General features: G+C 36.9%; 1 protein-coding gene across 1 annotated transcript in view; it reads right to left on the bottom strand.

The window, feature by feature from the left end:
* LOC119536242 (OX-2 membrane glycoprotein-like) overlaps positions 1-20,078 on the bottom strand; it is a 49,512-nt gene that overhangs the window by 4,430 nt on the left and 25,004 nt on the right. Inside the window, exons 3-6 of the mRNA XM_037838993.1 lie at positions 7,983-8,321; positions 6,945-7,244; positions 3,358-3,463; positions 1,373-1,445 (exon numbers count right to left, since the gene is read on the bottom strand). Coding sequence (XP_037694921.1) covers positions 1,409-1,445; positions 3,358-3,463; positions 6,945-7,244; positions 7,983-8,321 — 782 coding nt within the window. The 3' untranslated portion in view covers positions 1,373-1,408. The remainder of the gene's footprint in view (positions 1-1,372; positions 1,446-3,357; positions 3,464-6,944; positions 7,245-7,982; positions 8,322-20,078) is intronic.

Below are 20,078 nucleotides of genomic sequence, written 5' to 3'. Positions count from 1 at the left end.
ATATTAGTGATTCTCCTGTGGAAAAATCATATGACTACCTCAACAGGTACAGAAAAATGGTTTCTTAAGTTCAACTTCCTATTTATGACAAAATCAAAGAGATATAAGAGTAGTAAAACATTTCCTAAACATGATATAAAGCAAAATGGTCAAACAGTGCAGTAAATATCATACTTAGAGAAATTTTAAACAGCCTTAAAGTTCAGAAACAAGACAAAAAAAAAACAGTTATCACTGTTATTTAATATAAAAAGAGGTAAGTGTAAGGATTGGAAACTAAGAGGCAAAACTGTCATTACTTGTTAAGAGGTATGATTATGTCTATGGAATTCTCTCAGAATCAAGAAAAAAGCTTTGAATTAATATTTTAGCAAGGTTAAACTTACAAAATCCAGAAACATTCCTAAGCCACTAATAAACAACTAGAAAATTACATTAAAAAATAAAATACCATTCTCTGTAGTGAACGAATTTAAAGTTTTAAGGAATTAATTTAGAGAGAAAATTTTAAAACTTTCCTACAAGATATCCATAAAGGCTGAAATAAATGGAATATACCCACAAATAGATGGAGCAAATTGTGAAGATATCAATGGTCCCAAAATCAATCTAAAAATTCAATGTAAAACCAACCAAAATTCCAGCTGTATCTTTTTTCGGGAACTTAATAAACTTATTTCAGGATGTATATGTTGGGGTGGGGGGAGTGTGTATGTGCACGTGCAAAGTGTGCTTGTATATGTGTGTATCCCTGAATAGATACATCAGTTTAGAAAGAACAACAACAAAAAAGAAGAGCAAAATCTCTCCCTACCAGGTTTTGACATGTAATGAAAAGATCATAGTAATAAAGTATCTATGTAATTATGAAGAATCAGATAATTGAACAATGGAACAAAATTTCCACCTGAGAGAGCGGAAAACAGGGCTTGTCAGTGAGGAAAGAAGTGTCCAATAGCTGATGTTAGGAAATCTGGCTCATTATATGTTGAACAATAAAGCTATATATGAATCCCACATTATATACAAAGGATTAAAGACCTAAATATGAAACAGGAAAATATGAATCTAATAAAAAGGAGGATATCTTTGTGAACTTAAGGTGGGTGAGGACTTCTTAAATAAAACCTCAAACTTAAACAATTAGATGAAAAATTGATGGATTTAACAACATTAAAGGATTAGAGACTTCTATTGATTTAACTAAAAAAAAATTAAGTGATGCCAAATAGGGAGTAGGAATCAATAACTAGTATTAAAGAATATTAGGAATTTCTGCAAATATAGACAACGAACTAGAAATCATGTGAGGTTATCAACAAGAACTTCACAGAAGAGGAAACCTGAATGGTTAAAAATCTGGAAGACTTACACTCATGAATAATCAGAAAAATGTCAATTAGAGCAATCATTCAAATGGTGGTGGGGAAGAGTCTCCAATCAGCCTGTAGGGATAAATAGAAATGTTCAGAGACATAAGTATTAATATAACCTCATTGGATCCCACTATTTCTTAAAACTGAACTAAATATTTAAACAAACATTTGTTTCCATTTATTTCTAAAATGATAATTGCTGCAACCAAATGTATAATTTATTTGAACAGTTAAACCTCATTTTTGAAATGCATACAAGACAACAAAAGTCATACACCTGCTAATTACATGTTTATGGGAAAAAAATGTTGCTCGTTAAGGTCTCCAGGTGGGGCCGTCCCAGCTGGAGTGTAGGTTCACGCACATTCTCTGACCTAGAGAGGTAGTAACACTGGTATCTCCATGAAGTTCCTACAGTCCAAACACTCCCCCTAATGGTATTAAGTTATAAAAGTAGAATCAGAGTCAACCTCTCTTAATAGAGGCCAAAATACATTTTCAACTGCCTAGTTCATAGTAAAAATGCTCCAATTCCAGAATTTGCATATTATTTCCACTAAAATAGTGAGAGTCATAATTTACAATTTGTCTTCCTGAGAGTATACCTGCTATGCTCCCAAATATACAGCTCTGGTTGTTATCTGCTCCAAAAATTCCAGACTTATATATATGCTACTCAATTAACATCTACCCTTGGATGTCAAACAGGCAATTCAAAATTAACATGTTCAAAATGGAACTCTTGGTCTTTCTTCCAAAGGTTTTCTTTCTCTAATCTTTCCCCTATCTATAAAAATCTCCATTTAATGCTGAAAGTTTAGAATCATCAGAATAATTTTTCCCTTTCACTCTTTTTCCACATCTGATCTCTCAGCAAATCTTGTCTTCCTAAATATATCCTGAAACCCTTTATCCCTATCGCCACTACCTAGTCTAAATTGCCATTAAATCCCATCTTGCTACTGCAGTAGCCCCTTTTTAAATCTCCTTCCTTTGAAACTCGACTTCTAAAAAATCTTGTCCACATTCCAGCTAGAGAGGTCTTTTTAAAGTTTAAATCAAATCCGTGTACTCCTTAGTTTTAAACACTTCAAAGGATTGATATTGCAGATAGAAAACAAAACAAAACAAAAAACCCAATGCCTGTTCAGGCCTGTGGGTCTCAACTGTTCTGTCCATGTCCTTACCTACCAATCACTGCTCCAGCCACACTTCCCTTCTCTTTTTTCTTGGAACATGCCAAGTTCATTTCTATACTGGGGCTCGAACCAACTCTTTTGTATGGAACACTCTTCACCAAGAATTTCACTGTCACCTTTTTTCTCATTCACTTCTCAATTTAAAAGTCACCTCTTCAGAGAGGCCACTTAACAAAAACTAGCTCCATAGTTTCTTTGTATGATACCATTGTGTTTTATTTTCTGCAGAGCACTTACACCACCTAATATTTTTCTTGTTTCCTTTTATCTTTCTATTGTCTGCCTCTCCCCACTAGAATGTAAGCTTCTCTGTACTACACACTGCGAACAATGCATAGCAATAAATAGGCAGGCAAAAAGTATTTGTTGAATAAATTAATGGATAGTTTATTATGCTAGTCCTTAAAGCAAGAGAACTTTCATCCTCTTCATGGCTTTGTCAGGTAGACTTATCTCAAACTTCCAATTTCAGATTTTTTTTTACCACTCAGTGGATCCCCTTCCACAGTTATATGGGGTTCTTATTCTGTCTCTTATCCAAATCTGTCCTCAAGAAGACATAACTGATTACTAAACCTTAATTTACCCCAGTCTCAAATAGGATATCATTTTAACAAAATTAAATCCTTGACTGCAGGAATTACCAAGCAAATGGAAAAGAATATGTCATGACAGAGAATTTTGACAGAGCCCTTCAAATTCTTTGTGTGTGTGTTTTTAAATTTGAAATTAGTCCTGTTTTACCCACTTTCTCTTCACAAGCAGTAAGTAATACAACTTACTTTTTCTTTTGCTGAGCAATACAGAGAAAGGTGATAAGTGCAACATATGGAGAAGTCATTAATACAGCAACTATAGATAGCCGGATATATGAAGAACTGGAAATACCTGAAAAACATAAACCAGAAACATGTTTTTTGTGATCATGCTTCTTTTCTTTACACAGTACCAACATTTTGGAACCTTTAATCTGTAATGCTCTTTTTTTTTTTTTAAAAACAGGGATTCCAGTTATTTATTATGTTCTTCGATTTGAAAACAAATATCTTCTTGAAACATCACGCCAAGATGATTTTTATTCAAGGAATGTTTGGATTTGAGGGATTTTGTTCATTTATTTGTTTTTAAAGAAAACTCCAGTTCAACTTATTTGTGTCACTGTGCACACAGACTGCCTTCTGGCTTCAGACTTGGCCATTAGTATATATTCTTGTTGGGTTAAAGGAAATAGCCAGAAAACAAGCCAAAATGCATGCAGATATGTGCTTTTTATTGTTTTCAAATTAATACTATAAGATTATTTGCCGTATTCCACTCTATAAAAGAATATGCTAATATATATTCATGTACTTCAGTGCTTAAGACATCTCTTAATATAGTAATAATATCCTAACATTGTCAGGAATAAGAAAAAAAGATATAACCACTGAAATGTTAAAACACAGGGAAATAGTTAAGCAAAATATAATATTGTCACTTGGTGGACTACTATCTGATTATTAAAATGGAACTTCCACAGAATCTGTAATAACTTCAGAAAATAAATTTTCAATAATAGTGTTTAACATTAATGTTCTAGGTCATGTGCTAAGCATCTTACGCAGATTATTTAGGGTTAATTTCTAGGTTTTACCTATTTTCTTTTTTAGTGAGACACTTGATAGCTCATTCCAAATAGGTAAGGGATGCTGAATCTGGAGAATTTGGCACTAAAATATAAATGAGCTCTGAAGCCAACAACAAAGCATGAGAAAAAAAGAGACTCTCTGTGATATTTCAACAGAATCAGGAAATTTATATGCCTAATATTGGTTACAAAGCTAAGAAAAGAAGAATTCTCTTCTTAATTGATAAATTACTTCTTTACTGACATTTGTATCTCAGTGAGAAGTGAAATTAATCACAATAATCTGCTCAATCTGTCAGTGGGATATTGATGAGAGATACGCATGCTATTCAATTGGCATATTCCAATCTCATTGTTTAGGGAAATTCACCCTGAAAAGGGAGCTGATTGACTTTGAATTTAAGAGACGGACATAACAAACATCTCTTCTCCTTCCTGAAACACCGTTAAAAATTATATTAACAAAATAAAAAGGATTAAATGGAAAACGACAAACAGAAGAGTGACCTTCGGTGGACATGAGATTTAAACAAACCTATAAAAGATGTAAAGTAGATAGTGGAATTGTTAATGAAGATGCAGACTGGAAGAAGTTGAAGCCTCATGTATGCACAGAAAAGAATACACCTGCAGAGTCTCTGAAGACAAAAAAAGGGGGGGGGGCGTGAGTTACACAATGAAAGTCACAGTCAAAAGCACCCACTTCCACACCTAAAAACAGAACTTTAGATAGCCATGTGCTTATTCCCTGGGCAAGAAATGGAAGGGTAGTTAAGATAATTTATTGAAAAGACTTGGAAGACCTAAGACAGCGGGGATCAGGGCTCCAGAATAAAGACCTCTACATTGTGACTTTTAGGGTCTCGTGGCTAAACACTGCCTGCTCTCTTCAAAGAAAGCTCTCTCTTCACTATGTGTAGCCTTTTGTAAACCTCACAAGACATTGAAGAAAGCCTGCATAAAGGGTGAGAAAGACTGAGTAAAAGAAATATAAAATGAAAATGGTAGGGAGGAAGTGAAGATAATTAAGGAAACAAAAGATAATTATTGTATCTCCAAATTATTTTTCTCAGATGGAGTGAGAAGATATTACATCCATAAAACAAGAAAAGAAGGCTATGAAAAATAATTAAAACAATGTTGATTTGCAAAATTAATTCTAAATTGAAAAAGCAATTCAACTGACATATGTTTTCCTTAATTCCTGAAACCTGAAGTGTGGAACACTAGGCTGAAAAACAGGCCAGAAATGAAGGATGAGGGATGGAACTGACAATGATTTGACTATAATTTGGTGCTCAAGTTAAAAGAACATGGTATGGGACATGACTCCTAGGGGTGTAAATCTCTCTGGCAATGTGGGATATGACTTGCGGGGATGAGCTTGGTTCTGGCATCATGGGATTGGGAAAGCCTTCTTGGACCAAAAGGGGGAAGATAAAGGAAACAAAATAAAGTTTCAGTGGCTGAGAGATCTCAAATAGAGTCGAGAGGTCATTCTGGAGGTTATTCTTATGCATTATATAGATATCCCTTTTTAGTTTTTAAGCATACTAGAATAGCTAGAAGGAAATACCTGAAACTGTTGAACTGCAATCCAGTATCCTTGATTCTTGAAGACTATTGTATAACTATATAACTTACACTGTGTGACCGCGTGATTGTGAAAACCTTGTGGCTCACACTCCCTTTATCCAGTGTATGGACAAATGAGTAGAAAAACGGGACAAAAAGTGAATGAATAATAGAGGCAGGAAAAGGAGTATGAGATGTTTTGGGTGTTCTTTTTTATTTTTATTTTTATTCTTATTTTTTAGAGTAATGATAATGTTCAGAAAATTGATTGTGGTGATGAATGCATAACTATGTGATGATACTGTGAATAACTGATTGTACACTTTGGATAATTGTAAGGTATGTAAATATATCTCAATAAAATTGCATTTGAGGAAAAAAACAGTCAAGGATGCATGTTATAATCTCCAAATCAACCACTAAATTAGGAGTAAATTAATGCATAGATAACAAGCTAGTAGAGGAGTTAAATGAAATAAAAAAATAATTAATGCGAAAGAATTTGGCAAAAGAAACGAACATAAAACAAGTTAGATAATAGAAAACAAACAGTAAGGTGGTAGATTGAAATATATATATAGGGACTAAATACTTGAATTTTAAAAGATTATTAGATGGCATACAAAACAAAAATTATTAAAATGTTATTTACTGGTTTTCAACTTTTGGAATCATCCTATAGACAAACCATACCCAGTCTAATTATTGCTGTGAATCAAAAGATAAACAGAGTTGACAAAGCTTTGAGGGGGTGGGCAAAAGAGAGGTGGGCAGCTAAGAGAGAATTTCTGTGGTGGATGAAGTAAAAAAAATAGGTTTAATCATGTTGTTGAAGGTTGCAGAGTTGAGTAGCAAATGAACTACATTGCAGGAAGAGGAAGGAGGAAAAGTTGAGAGTGGTACAAATGAGCTTAAACTTCATTGATTATGGCAGAAATTCAGAGGAAAGCATGTCAGTGATACCAGCCCAAATTTTGCCATATAAGAAAAGATGCCCTAGGGAGCAAAACTGGATGAGGGGACTTCATTATTTGATTCCTTTAGCCATGTATGTGTATTACTTTGGTTTACATTTTTTAAAAATAGATGACTTACACAAACATTTTTAATAATGAATGTTTCAGAAAGATCAGTATTTCCCCTTGGGGATATATCACTGCTACTTACATTCTTGTTTTACGGACAGAGGAACAATCTTCTCTTCACTCCTTAGAGGATGATCCAAGTGCACAATCAGGTGTTGGAGCCCCAGGGATCTCACAGTCTCCAAAGAGATGTTATGCAGCTTAGTGACAGTTACAGTGCCATTTGGGTTCTGAGCAAGGTATTCCTCTGGAGGATTGACCAGGACTTGTGAGGGGAAAAGAGATATTTGAGGAGCAGGTTTTCCCATAGCTGAGTAAATAAATGTAAGAAATCCTTCAGAGTCAAGATTGGACTGGAGTTCAGTTCTTAATTCAGATATGGCTGAGGGAAAAAGGAGAAATAAAATTAAATAAAATATAAGTCATACCAGATTTCCGTGGTGTCAAAGACTGGGCTTGCCAAAAATTTTTACATGAGGCCAAAATGTTGACATCACATCCCTTTCAGATACTTCTCTTCACATTTCACAAAACCTCACAATTACATCTATACCCACTGACAGACCCCCCAATTTTGGGGGGAACAACTGGTGTCTCAACTATCATACAACATGAAAATTACATTATCTGAACCTCCAATGTTTTAAATTTACAGCTATCTAATGGAAAAACACTATTGCACTAACATAAGCCATATAACGTTTTGTTAATTTGAAGACTGAGGGTTCTTTCATTTTCTTAGAGTCTTCATCTTTTCTTTCTCCTTTTCTATTGTCTCTTTTTCTTTTCCTCTCTTTCCTCAACTTTGCAATAAGAAAACCCCAGTTCTCTTTATGTATTTTATCCCCTGGATTAAAGCCAGTATGGTGTAGTATAAAGAAGTTAGACAAAAAGACATACAACCTAATTGCCATGCCTGGACTTGAGCTGTATGACTATAGGCAAGTCACAAAATCACTTTTGGCTTCCGTTTTTTCCCTTCTGTACAAAGGACTTGGCCCTATGACCATCTCTTTCCTCCTCTGCCATTCTTTCTCTGGACCCCAAATATAAAAGCCACATGCCCAAGATTTCTGTCCCAGCAATTTGCTCCCTTGTCCCCCAGAAAATACATATATACTTAGAATCTTAAGGCAGATTTGTCCTCCGTAGCTGCCATGTGGAAACACATTAAACAGACACTTGTAGCAGGCTTCATCTTCAAAGGTCACTTCACGGATAGTTATGAGTGAGGAATTGGGTTCGATGGTCTCACAGTGCAGCCGATCTAGGTATGGTGGCAGAATCTTTTCCCCATATTTCCTGCTGTAAGTGCCAATATTTTGTGGCAAAGAGCCTTGGATCTTTTGCCAAGTAATTTGCACCACATCTGCTGGAGCTGTCAAATTACAGTAAATTGTCACATTTTCTCCCAATATAGCTGTCTCATTCTTTTTGTGCTTTATCTTTTGTGAAAAATCTGAAAATAAAATCAAACATTAAGGAAACTTTACTTTCACACTACCCTGAACTTACCCATATCAAAGCACTTACCTCACTGTGTTTGTTAGAATTATCATTTTACTTGCCTCACTTCTGACTAGAAAATGTACTCTCCTATCTTTTTCTCCATTGGCATATACTAGTTAATCAACAAATATTTATTGAATCCATAAATTGAAACACAAATTAACCAACATAATATGCATTTTGTTAGTAAAAATCCACTTTTTTGCTAGTAGATTATGTGGAAAGAGTGACATTAGCTCAACTAAACTAAAGATTTGATGATTATATGCATGGTAATAGGATAAATACAGGGCATAAGAATTTAAAGATATGAACAAAGAATTATCCTGAAGTCTTCTTCAAAAGCTTTGATTCCTTCAAACCTCTGCTATAGTTGCTAAGATCAGCAAAAGGCCCTAATTGCTTGATTGGTTAAGAAAAAAAGTTAGTACTTCCACCTGACATCACTTGGTAGTAGAAAAATGGCATCTGGGGAGGTTATTGTTTAATAAGAAGTTAAAGTGAAAATTTTAATATTCCTTCTATGGAAAAGGAAGTCTTTGGAAAATTGTGTATTAAATGTTTGTGTGTATTCAAAGTGTCACAAGATTCAAAAATAATTAAACTAAAATTAAGCACATATCTTCAAAACTTTAATTTCTAGATATGATGGAGTAATCTGCAGGAGGTCATCACTACCACTGAGAACAACTAGAAAAGCCAGATTAATTACTGTATCAATTATTTAAAAGTAGCAAAGAACTGAAAAATCAAGAAAAACACAGAGAATAAAATTTCAGGGAGGAAGGAGTCTGTCAGAAGTAAGCCGAGGAAGTAACCTGGTGTTATTTATCAATTTTGTTTGGGTTAAAACCTGAAAATCAGGGACCAGACAAATCAACAGAAATTTTTGGAATCCTGTGGGGCTGGAGTGATTGGCATAACAACATGGAGTAGTCTGTGGTGTTTCAGACATGTCTATTGTTTCCCCTTAAGATTTCGACTGAGTTCCAAAGCTGCACAGGGCAGGAGACTAAGAGCTAAATCAAAACCTCAGAAGAGTACAAAAATGAAATTTTCCCAGTCTCAAGGAACTTAGAAAATAAAAATCCTCTCAGGGAGAGGCCCTAGAGAGTAAAAAGCTCCAGAAGGAGTGCTGGACTCACAATGAAAAGCTCCTAACACTTTTTTCCTGGGGACACTTGCTGATTTGGGCACAGATGAAGGTAAGAATCTAGGTTTGGACTTTAGCAAACAGAAATCAGCAGAACTTTTGGTGATTGCTTGGGCAAGAGTAACAATGGAAAAATGAAGAAGATCAAATATATAGCTGGCTTCCCCATCAAAACATTTACCAAATTCGAAGTCTATACTGTGCAAGACACTTGTACCTAAGTTGTCTTCTAAAAGCTATATCAAAATTCTCAAAAGTTCAGAAGACATTCCAAAGTCTCTGAATGCTGAGAAGATAAACATGCATTAATCTCTCATTAGTATCTCATTTCTAGAGCCATGCTTTAGAAAGAGAAAAAAACAATTAGATAATATTTTGAACCCAATGATAGTGATGCTATTACATGTTAAAACCTGTGCTATGCAACTAGAGAAGTGAAAGGAAATGTGTAGCCTTATATCCATACATTAGAAGAAAAGTAAAGGCAGAAAATTGGTTTAAAAGCTTGTATCTCAAGATGCTTGTAAAAGAGTGGGAAATCAAACCTATAGAAAGTTTATGAAAGGAAATATCAAAGATAAGAGCACAAGTTAATAAAATGGAATAAAAGGCAAGATTAAATTATTTTTGAAAGATTAGTAAAATTAATAAAACCCAAGCAAAATTGATCAAGAAAAAAGAAAGAAATGCAATTTATTAGAATAAGAGGGGACTGCATCACAAATCCTACATACACTAAAAAGAGAATGAGAATGATATAAACAAATATATGCAAATAATTTTGAAAATTATAAAACACAACTTGCAAAAATGACACAAAAGGAAATAGAAAACAAGAGTAGTGAGATATTTATAAAGGTATCTAATTTATTATTAAAGGAAAAAATTTTAAAAATGAGGCCCTGAGTTACTTTTCCAAATAATTATGGAAGAAATAAAACCAATCATACAAATATAATACAATCATATCATAGAATAGAAGAAGTGAAAGTATGTATCAACTCTTTTTTATTAAGGAAGCATAACCTGGATACTAAAGCCTAATGAGGACATTTCAAGAAAGAAGAATTATAGACCAAGTCTCTCATGACTATTGATGCAAAAATCCTACAATAATATTAGGAAATCAAATCAATCAATATATTAAAAAGGATAAGCATTATCACTAAGGCTTCCCCTCTCTCCAGTAAGGTGGTTTAATATTTGAAAAATCAATCAATATAAATCACCATATTAACAGGAAATAGGGAGAGAAATTATACAAGCATCTTAATAATTAAAAAAATGACACATTTCTATACTTACTCATGGAAAAAACAGGTATCAAATTAGGTATATAAGGGAAATTCCTTCACATAATAAAAAGTAACTTTATGGTGAAATTGTGACTGCTTCCCCTTGAATTCAGAAGCAAGACAAGGATTTCCACTATCACCACTTCCCACCAACACTCTATTAGAGTTCCTAGCCAGGACAATAAATCAACAAAAACAAATGAAAAGAATAAAGACTGGAAGAGAATAAATCAAAGAGTCTTTACTTGCAAATGACATGATTGCAGACATAGGGAATTAGAAAGAATCTACAGACAAACTATTAGAATTAATAACTCAATTCAGCAGGACCTGGATTCAAGGTCAATTTTCCAAAATCAACTATAAGATTTCCGGTGTCAGATGTAACATGTAAAAAGCATGGAATTGATTATTCCCATCCTAACGACAAGAAAAAACTGAATGCACTGAAAATAAATGACTCCTCTTAGACCCATCAAAGAATTGAAAGTGAAGGACAAATCACCTCCCCACCCCAAATCTGGAGAGAGAGAGGCAAGTAAAAGGAAAAACAGAAGAGATCAGTTCACCTTTAGTGAAGCTGCTGGATACATAAACTAGTGGGAACACTTCACTGGTAATTTTGACCAATTCCTTGAGGCTGAGTTCTAGTTTTAAAAGTGATAAATTCATTAGGGTCTCAGGGAGTCTCCACATTTTCATGAGTTTACTTCCAAGAACACCATCAGGTAGTTATAGTGAACAGTTAAGAAAGATCATCTCAAGTGTTTGGCAGAGGGAAGGTAAAAGTAACCATTTTGAAATAAGCCCAGTCTGTTTTCCAAAACAAAGGCCTGATCTCCAGTGAATAATATTTTACTAGAGCTTTATCTCACAAAGGCAGGAAGGAAATGACCCAATTTTAGTCTGCCCTGGTCTTTCTGTCTCATCTAAGGGTGGGGAGAGGGGAATAAAAAGGTAAGAAACAGTTGTGATGGTCTCAGCCCAGGGACCAAGACTCAGATTTAATGATAAGATTTTAGAATGCTTCCCTTCCCTCCACATTAACAGACCTCTAGTATAAGAGGGGATTACAGCTGAAATAGCTGCAAAACTCAGATTCTATTTAAGAAAGAGTTTTTAGGGAAATCCAAATACAGAAGCACAGATGAAAACAAGGACACTAGAGTAAACAATAAACACAGCCTATTTCCTAGCCAGTTTAACATAAAATTTACATGTAAGGCTTATTTACTTTAGTTCCTATTACCCAATAAAGCACATGTAGTTTTCAACAAAAAATTACAAGACATACTAAAAGGCAAGAAAAAAGCCCACAGTCTTAAACAGGCAGAGCAAGCATCAGAACCAGATTATTATATAGCACAGATTTGGGGATTACCAGACTTGGAATTAAAAATAACTAGGATTAATATGTTAGGATTTTAATGGGAAAAGCAGACAACATGGAATAATAGATGGGTGATATAAGCAGGGAGTTGGGAACTCTAAGAAAGAACCAAAATGAAATGCTGGAAATAAAAATGTTGTAACAGAAATGAAGAATGCTATGATGGGCTCACCAATAGATTGGACATGGTCAAAGAAAGAATCAGTGAGCCTGCAGATACATCAATAGAAACTTTCCAAACTGAAATAACAAAGAGAAAAAAGAATGAAAAAAAAATAGAACTGAATATCCAAAACTGTGGGAAATTTTCAAAAGGAGTAACATATTCATAATTGGAAGAAAGATGAAATAGAGCAGAAGAAATGTTTAAAACAATAATAGCTGAGATTTTTTTAAACATGGAAGCAGATGGAACAGTTCCCAACTTATTCTTTGAGGCCAGGATTACCCTAATACCCAAACTAGATAAAGATATTACAGGGGAGAACCTAAGATGGCGGCTAGGAGAGACAGGGCAAAAAAAACACATCTGTGAAAAATACTAGATAAAAGCCAGAAAGTGACCCAGAACACCAGTTTCAGCAACGCACCAGCTGGACAAGGTCTGCTAGAACCACAGGTATCGTGCACTTGGTGAAACTGGGAGTCTGCATTCTGAAATGAATGAGTGAGCCCACCAGCCGGCAGCCACGCTGCGGTCTGGGGAAACTGGGGGTTGGCATTTGGAGTTGGACTAGTTTTAAAAACCCAAAAGACGCTGCAGATATGGCAGTAAGAACCGCACAGGGAAGCGTGGCAGGAATGGGCTGTGTGAATGCCTCAATATCTGGCGTAGAAGATAGCCTTTCACACACTGGCTGCTAATTTTCTCAGAGCAAGGCAGGCAGAGGAGAGTCAAAAGAGGAAAATAACCATGCCCCTTGCAGCCATCTTCCTGGTGGGCTGGGAATGCTCCTGCCCAGTGCTGGAGTCACAGCCCAGAGCTGCACCAAAATACCCAGTGTGGCAGGAGGTGTTTCCAGCATCATGTGCACATGCCACAATATCAGGTAAGACAATAGCCTTTCACGTACCCACAGCTAATTGTGCCAGAGCTGGGAAGGCAGAGTGGTGCAAAAAGGAGGAAATTAACACACCCCATACAACCATCCTTACAGAGGCTGAGAATGTACCTACATGGCCTGGAGGCCCAAAACTTCCCTTGAGGGATGGCACACACTTGTGACATAGCATAACCTTCCCTCAGGAGAGGCCCTAGAAGGGCACAGCTTGGAAGAGGGACCTGCTCGGAAATCCCAGGGACCATATGCCAATACCAAGGACTTCTGGATCAGTAGCAGAGACAATCTGTGGCAAGACTGAAATGAAGGTTTAGACTCTTGCAACAGCCTTAAATATCCAGGAACACCTGGGAGGTTTGATTATTAAAGCTGCCCTCTCTCCCTAACCACTCAGACATACGCCCCACATTCAGGGTGGACAGCACCAACAACACACCCAAACTTGGTACACCAATTGGACCCCACAAGAATCAGACCCCCACACACCACAAAGACAAAATTGGGGAGAACTGACTTGAGGGGAATAGGTGACTTGCAGATGCCATCTGCTGGTTAGTTAGAGAAAGTGTTTTCCACCGAGCTGTAGATCTGACAAATTAGAGATTAGGCTTTGAATAATCCTATATATCCTAAAAGAACCCTATCAAGTAAAGCAAATGCCAAGAGGCCAAAAACAACAGAAAATTTTAAAGCATATGAAAAAAACAGAAAATATGGATAACCCAGACCCAAACACCCAAATCAAAAGCTCAGAGGAGGCACAGTACTTGGAGTAATCAATCAAAGAACTAAAGACAAACAATGAGAGCATGGCACAGGATATAAAGCACATGAAGAAGAACATGGTGCAGAATATAAAGGACATCAAGAAGACCCAAGAAGAGCATAAAGAAGAAATTGCAAGAGTAAATAACAAAATAGATGATCTTATGGAAATAAAAGAAACTGTCGACCAAATTAAAAAGATTCTGGATACTCATAGTACAAGACTAGAGGAAGCTGAACAATGAATCAATGACCTCGAGGGCCACAGAATGGAAAATAAAAGAACAAAAGAAAGAATGGGGAAAAAATCGAAAAATCAAAATGGACCTCAGGGATACGATAGATAAAATAAAACATCCAAATGTAAGACTCATTGGTGTCCCAGAAGGGGAAGAGAAGGGTAAAGGTCTAGAAAGAGTATTCAAAGAAATTGTTGGGGAAAACTTCCCAAACCTTCTACACAATATAAATACACAAAGCATAAATGCCCAGTGAACTCCAAATAGAATAAATCCAAATAAAACCACTCCAAGACATATTCTGATCAGACTGTCAAACACTGTAGAGAAGGAGCAAGTTCTGAAAGCAGCAAGAGAAAAGCAATTCACCACATACAAAGGAAAGAGTATAAGACTAAGTAGGAGAGAACCTAAGATGGCGGCTAGATGAGACAGGGCAAAAAAAACAGCTCTGTGAAAAATACTAGATAAAAACCAGAAAGTGACCCAGAACTACACTTCCAGAGTAGCACCAGCCAGACAAGTTCTGCTAAATCCACAGGGAACGTGCATGTGGTAAAACCAGGAGTCTGTATTCTGAAACAAGTGAGTGAGTCAACTGAGACTCCCTCAGCCACACTGTGGTGTGGGGAAATAGTGGGTTGGTATTTGGAGATGGACTAGTTCTTTAAAAAAAAGGAAGCCCAGGAGCAGCTGCACGCGGGAGCAGGCTGGGCTAACGCCTCAGTGTCTGGTGTGGAGGATACCCCTTCCCACACCCACTGCTGATTGTCTTGGGCCCAGGGGAGCAAAGAGGAGCCAAAAGGAAAAAAAAAAATGCATGACTTGCAGCCATCACCCCAGCGGTCGGGGGCACTTCTGCCTGGGGCTGAACCCACAGCACAGAGCCGTGCCAAGAAACCCAGCGTGACATGGAGTCTTTCCCACAGCACCACTCACATGCCACAATATTGGCCATGGACAGTGGCCTTTCATATACCCACGGCTGATTGTCCCGGAGCTGGGAGGGTGGAGCTGTGCAGAAAGGGGGAAGTTAATGCATCCCATTCAACCATCTTTGAAGCGGGTTGGGAACGTCCCTGCACAGCCTAGTGTCCCAGGGCTTACCTGGAGGCTGGCGCACACTTGTGACGTGGCATGGACCTCCATCCCTCAGCAGAGGTCCTGGAAGAGCACAGCAGGGAAGGGGGAACCACTCAGAAATCCCAGGGAACCTACGCCAATACCTAGGACTTTTGGGTCAGTGGCAGAGAACAGCCTTAAATCTCCGGGAACACCTGGGAGGTTTGATTATTAAAACTGCCCTTCCTCCCTAAATGCTCAGACACACGCCCCTCATTCAGGGTGGACAGCACCAACAACACACGCAAATTAAGTGCACCAATTGGACCCCACAAGAATAAGACCCCACACACCACAAAGTTGGGGAGAACTGACTTGAGGGGAATAGGTGACTCACGGACGCCATCTGCTGGTTAGTTAGAGAAATTGTACACCACCAAGCTGCAATTCTGACAAATTAAAGATCAAGTAAAGCAAATGCCAAGAAGCCAAAAACAACAGAAATTCGTATTAAAGCATATGATAATACCAGACAATATGCAGAACCCAAACCCAAACACACAAATCAAAAGATCAGAAGACACACAGTACTTGACGCAATTAATCAAAGAACTACAGACAGGCAATGAGAGCATGGCATGGGATATAGAGGTCATGAAGAAGACCATGGCACAGGATATAAAAGACTTAAAGAAGACCCTAGAAGAGTATAAAGAAGAAATTGCAAGAGTAAATAAAAAATAAAAGATTTTATGGAAATTAAAGAAACTGTAGGCCAAATTAAAAAGACTCTGGATACTCATAATACAAGATTAGAGGAATTTGAACAACAACTCAGCCTCCTTGAGGACCACAGAACAGAAAATGAAAGAACAAAAGAAAGAATGGGGAAAAAATCGAAAAAATCAAAATGGATCTCAGGGATATGATAGATGAAATAAAACATCCAAATTTAAGACTCATTGGTGTCCCAGAAGGGGAAGAGAAGGGTAAAGGTCTAGAAAGAGTATTCAAAGAAATTGTTGGGGAAAACTTCCCAAACCTTCTACACAATATAAATACACAAAGCATAAATGCTCAGCAAACTCCAAATAGAATAAATCCAAATAAACCCACTCCAAGACATATTCTGATCAGACTGTCAAATACTGAAGAGAAGGAGCAAGTTCTGAAAGCAGCAAGAGAAAAGCAGTTCACCACATACAAAGAAAACAACATAAGACTAAGTAGTGACTACGCAGTGGTCACCATGGAGGCGAGAAGGCAGTAGCATGACATACTTAAAATTCTGAGACAGAAAAATTTCCAACCAAGAATACTTTATCCAGCAAAACTCTCCTTCAGATTTGAGGGAGAGCTTAAATTTTCACAAACAAATGCTGAGAGATTTTGCTAATAAAAGACCTGCCCTACTACAGATACTAAAGGGAGCCCTACTGACAGAGAAACAAAGAAAGGAGAGAGAGATGTAGAGAATTTTAACAGACATATATAGAATATTACATCCCAGGTCACTGGGACACACATTCTTCTCTAGTGATCATGGATCTTTCTCCAGAATGGACTATATGCTGGGACATAAAAACTAGCCTCAATAAAATAAAATAAAATAAAATGAATTTGTTCAAAGCACATTCTCTGACCACAATGGAATACAAAGAGAAGTCAATAACCATCAGAGACTTGGAGAATTCACAAACACCTGGAAGATAAAAATGAGGGGGAGATGAAAACATTCTCAGATAATCCAAAGCTGAGGGACTTCATCACCAGTAATCAGTCCTACAAGAAATGCTAAAGGGAGTTGAGCAGGCTGAAGGGAAGGGACACTAAACAATAGACTGAAACTACATGAAGAAATAAAGATTTCCAGTAAAGATCACATGGTAAATATAAATACCAATACTACTGCATTGTTGATTTATAACTCCACTATTTACTTCCTTCAGGATCTAAAATACATGAACTGTAATGATAAATCAGTGGTCTTGGACTCAATGTAAAATATGTAATTTTTGACAAGAACTACAAAAAGGTGGGGGAATGATGGAGTATAGGAACATAGTTTATGTGTCATATGGAAGTTAAGTTGGTAGCAAAGAAAAACAAGATTGTTATAGATTTAAGATGTTAAAATTAAGCCCCATGGTAAACACAAAGAAAGTATCAGAGAATATGACAATAGAGATGAAAAGTAGAGTAGGGGTTCTGAGAAGTGGGGGAAGGGGTAATGGGGAGTTAAGAAATGAGAGTAGGGTTTCTGTTTGGGGTGAAGGGAAACTTCTAGAAATGGATGGTGGGAAGGTGATAGCATTGCAACATTCTAAATGTGATTAATCCCACTAATGGAATGCTAAGGAGGGGGTGGAATGGGAAGATTTAAGCTACATATATGTTTCCACAATTGAAAAAATAAAAAAAGACAGTCTAAATAGATGACAATTGAATGCCAAGGATGACCCTGGATGGGATCTGAGGATGGAGGAGAGGAGGCTCAAAGGGACACAGAAGGAACACAAGAAAAAAAAAAAAGGAAATATAGAATATAAGGTTTATATCAGTGTTGAATTTCTTGAACTTCTTAGCTGCGCTTAATGAGATTGCATAAAAAAATGTTCTTGTCCATGGGAAAGGTATATGTGAATTATATTGTTTGTTCAAAGATATGTGCAGCTTGCTCTCATATTTTCAGAGGACAGAGCAATAGATGATGGATGATAGCTGGGAAGGGAGGGAGGGAGAGAGAGGGAGGGAAAGAAAGAGATGGTGGTGTGACAGGATCTTAAAGGTGATGGATCGGGATATTGGGGAAGGGGGGTCGGGGTATGATGGAGTTCTATGTGTGGGGTTTGTACTGTTTTTGCAACTGTTCCTGTAAGATTGAATTTCTTTCAAAATAAAATTTATTAAATTAAAAAAAAAAGACTAAGTAGTGACTACTCAGTGGCCACCATGGAGGCGAGAAGGCAGTGGTGTGACATATTTAAAATTCTGAGAGAGAATACTTTATCCAGCAAAGCTCTCCTTCAAATTTGAGGGAGAGCTTAAATTTTTCACAAACAAATGCTGAGAGATTTTGCTGATAAAAGACCTGCCCTACTCCAGAAACCAAAGGGAGCCCTACCAACAGAGAAGCAAAGAAAGGAGAGAAAGATAGAGAGAAAGGTTCAGTACTAAAGAGATTCAATATTGGTTCATTAAAGGACAATAAGAGAGAGAGGGGAAAAAATAAATCTGACAAACATAAACCAAAGGAGACAAACACTGCCAAAACCAAAGGAAGCAATGGACTTTTCCACAATAATTGTAGGAGACTTCAACACATCACTCTTTTCTATAGATAGATCAACCAGACAGAAGACCAATAAGGAAACTGAAAACCTAAACAATCTGATAAATGAATTTGATTTAACAAACACGTATCTAGAACATTACATCCCAAATCACCAGGATACACATTCTTCTCTAGTGATCATGGAAATTTCTCCAGAATAGACCATATGCTGGGACATAAAACAAGCCTCAATAAATTAAAAAAAATTGAAATTATTCAAAGCATATTCTCTGACCACAATGGAATACAATTAGAAGTCAACAACCATCAGAGACTTAGAAAATTCACGAACACCTGGAGGTTAAACAACACGCTCCTAAAATAAATGGTTTATAATGTAGAATGTAGAGATCAATTAATGAAGGGGGAAAGATAACCCAATAAGAACAGATAAACTCTCACTGGGTAAATTTAACATTCTGGGAATGCCCAGGAAGGACTATGGTTTGTTAATCTCTGATGGGTAGGTAGCAACAAGTTCACAGAAATGTTGCTATATTAGGTTATTTTCTTGGGGTAGAGTAGGAACACGTTGGGAGTAAAGTAGCTATTTTAGGTTAGTTGTCTTTTTCTTACTCCCCTGTTATGGTTTGTTTGAAATGTTTTTTTATTGCATGTCTTTTAAAATTTTTTTAATATAGTTAATTAAAAAAAAGTGTTAATTAAAAAAAACATATGCAGAGCCTACTTGCAGGGGTGTTGGGCTTCCCCACCTCGATGGTTGCTGATGTACTCACAGACATAGGGTACTCATGGCTTGATGGGCTGAGCCCTCTACCATGGGACTTGCCCTTGGGAAGGCTGTTGCTGAAAAAGAGAGGCTAGGTCTCCCTATAATTGTGCCTAAGAGCCTCCTCCTGAATGCCTCTTTGTTGCTCAGATGTGGCCCTCTCTCTCTAGCTAAGTCAACTTGGCAGGTAAAATCACTGTCCTCCCCCCTATGTGGGACCTGACATCCAGGGGAGTGAATCTCCCTGGCAACGTGGAATATGACTCCCAGGGAGGAATCTAGACCCAGCATCATCGGATGGAGAACATCTTCTTGACCAAAAGGGGGATGTGAAAGGAAATGAAATAAGCTTCAGTGGCAGAGAGTTTCCAAAAAGAGCTGAGAGGTCACTCTGGTGGGCACTCTTACGTACAATATAGACAACCCTTTCTAGGTTCTAATGAATTGGAATAGTTAGCAGTAAATACCTGAAACTATCAAACTACAACCCAGAACCCATGTATCTTGTAGACAATTGTATAAAAATGTAGCTTATGAGGGGTGACAATGTGATTGGGAAAGCCATATGGACCACACTCTCCTTTGTCCAATTTATGGATGGATGAGTAGAAAAATGGGGGAAGAAAAAAACAAAAACACCCAGTGTTCTTTTTTACTTTAATTGTTCTTTTTCACTTT

Source organism: Choloepus didactylus, chromosome 1, assembly GCF_015220235.1.
Source record: "Choloepus didactylus isolate mChoDid1 chromosome 1, mChoDid1.pri, whole genome shotgun sequence".
NCBI classification, from domain to species: domain Eukaryota; kingdom Metazoa; phylum Chordata; class Mammalia; order Pilosa; family Megalonychidae; genus Choloepus; species Choloepus didactylus.
The sequence above is the reverse complement of the archived record's forward strand: the minus strand, read 5'-3'. Positions and strand labels throughout refer to the sequence as shown.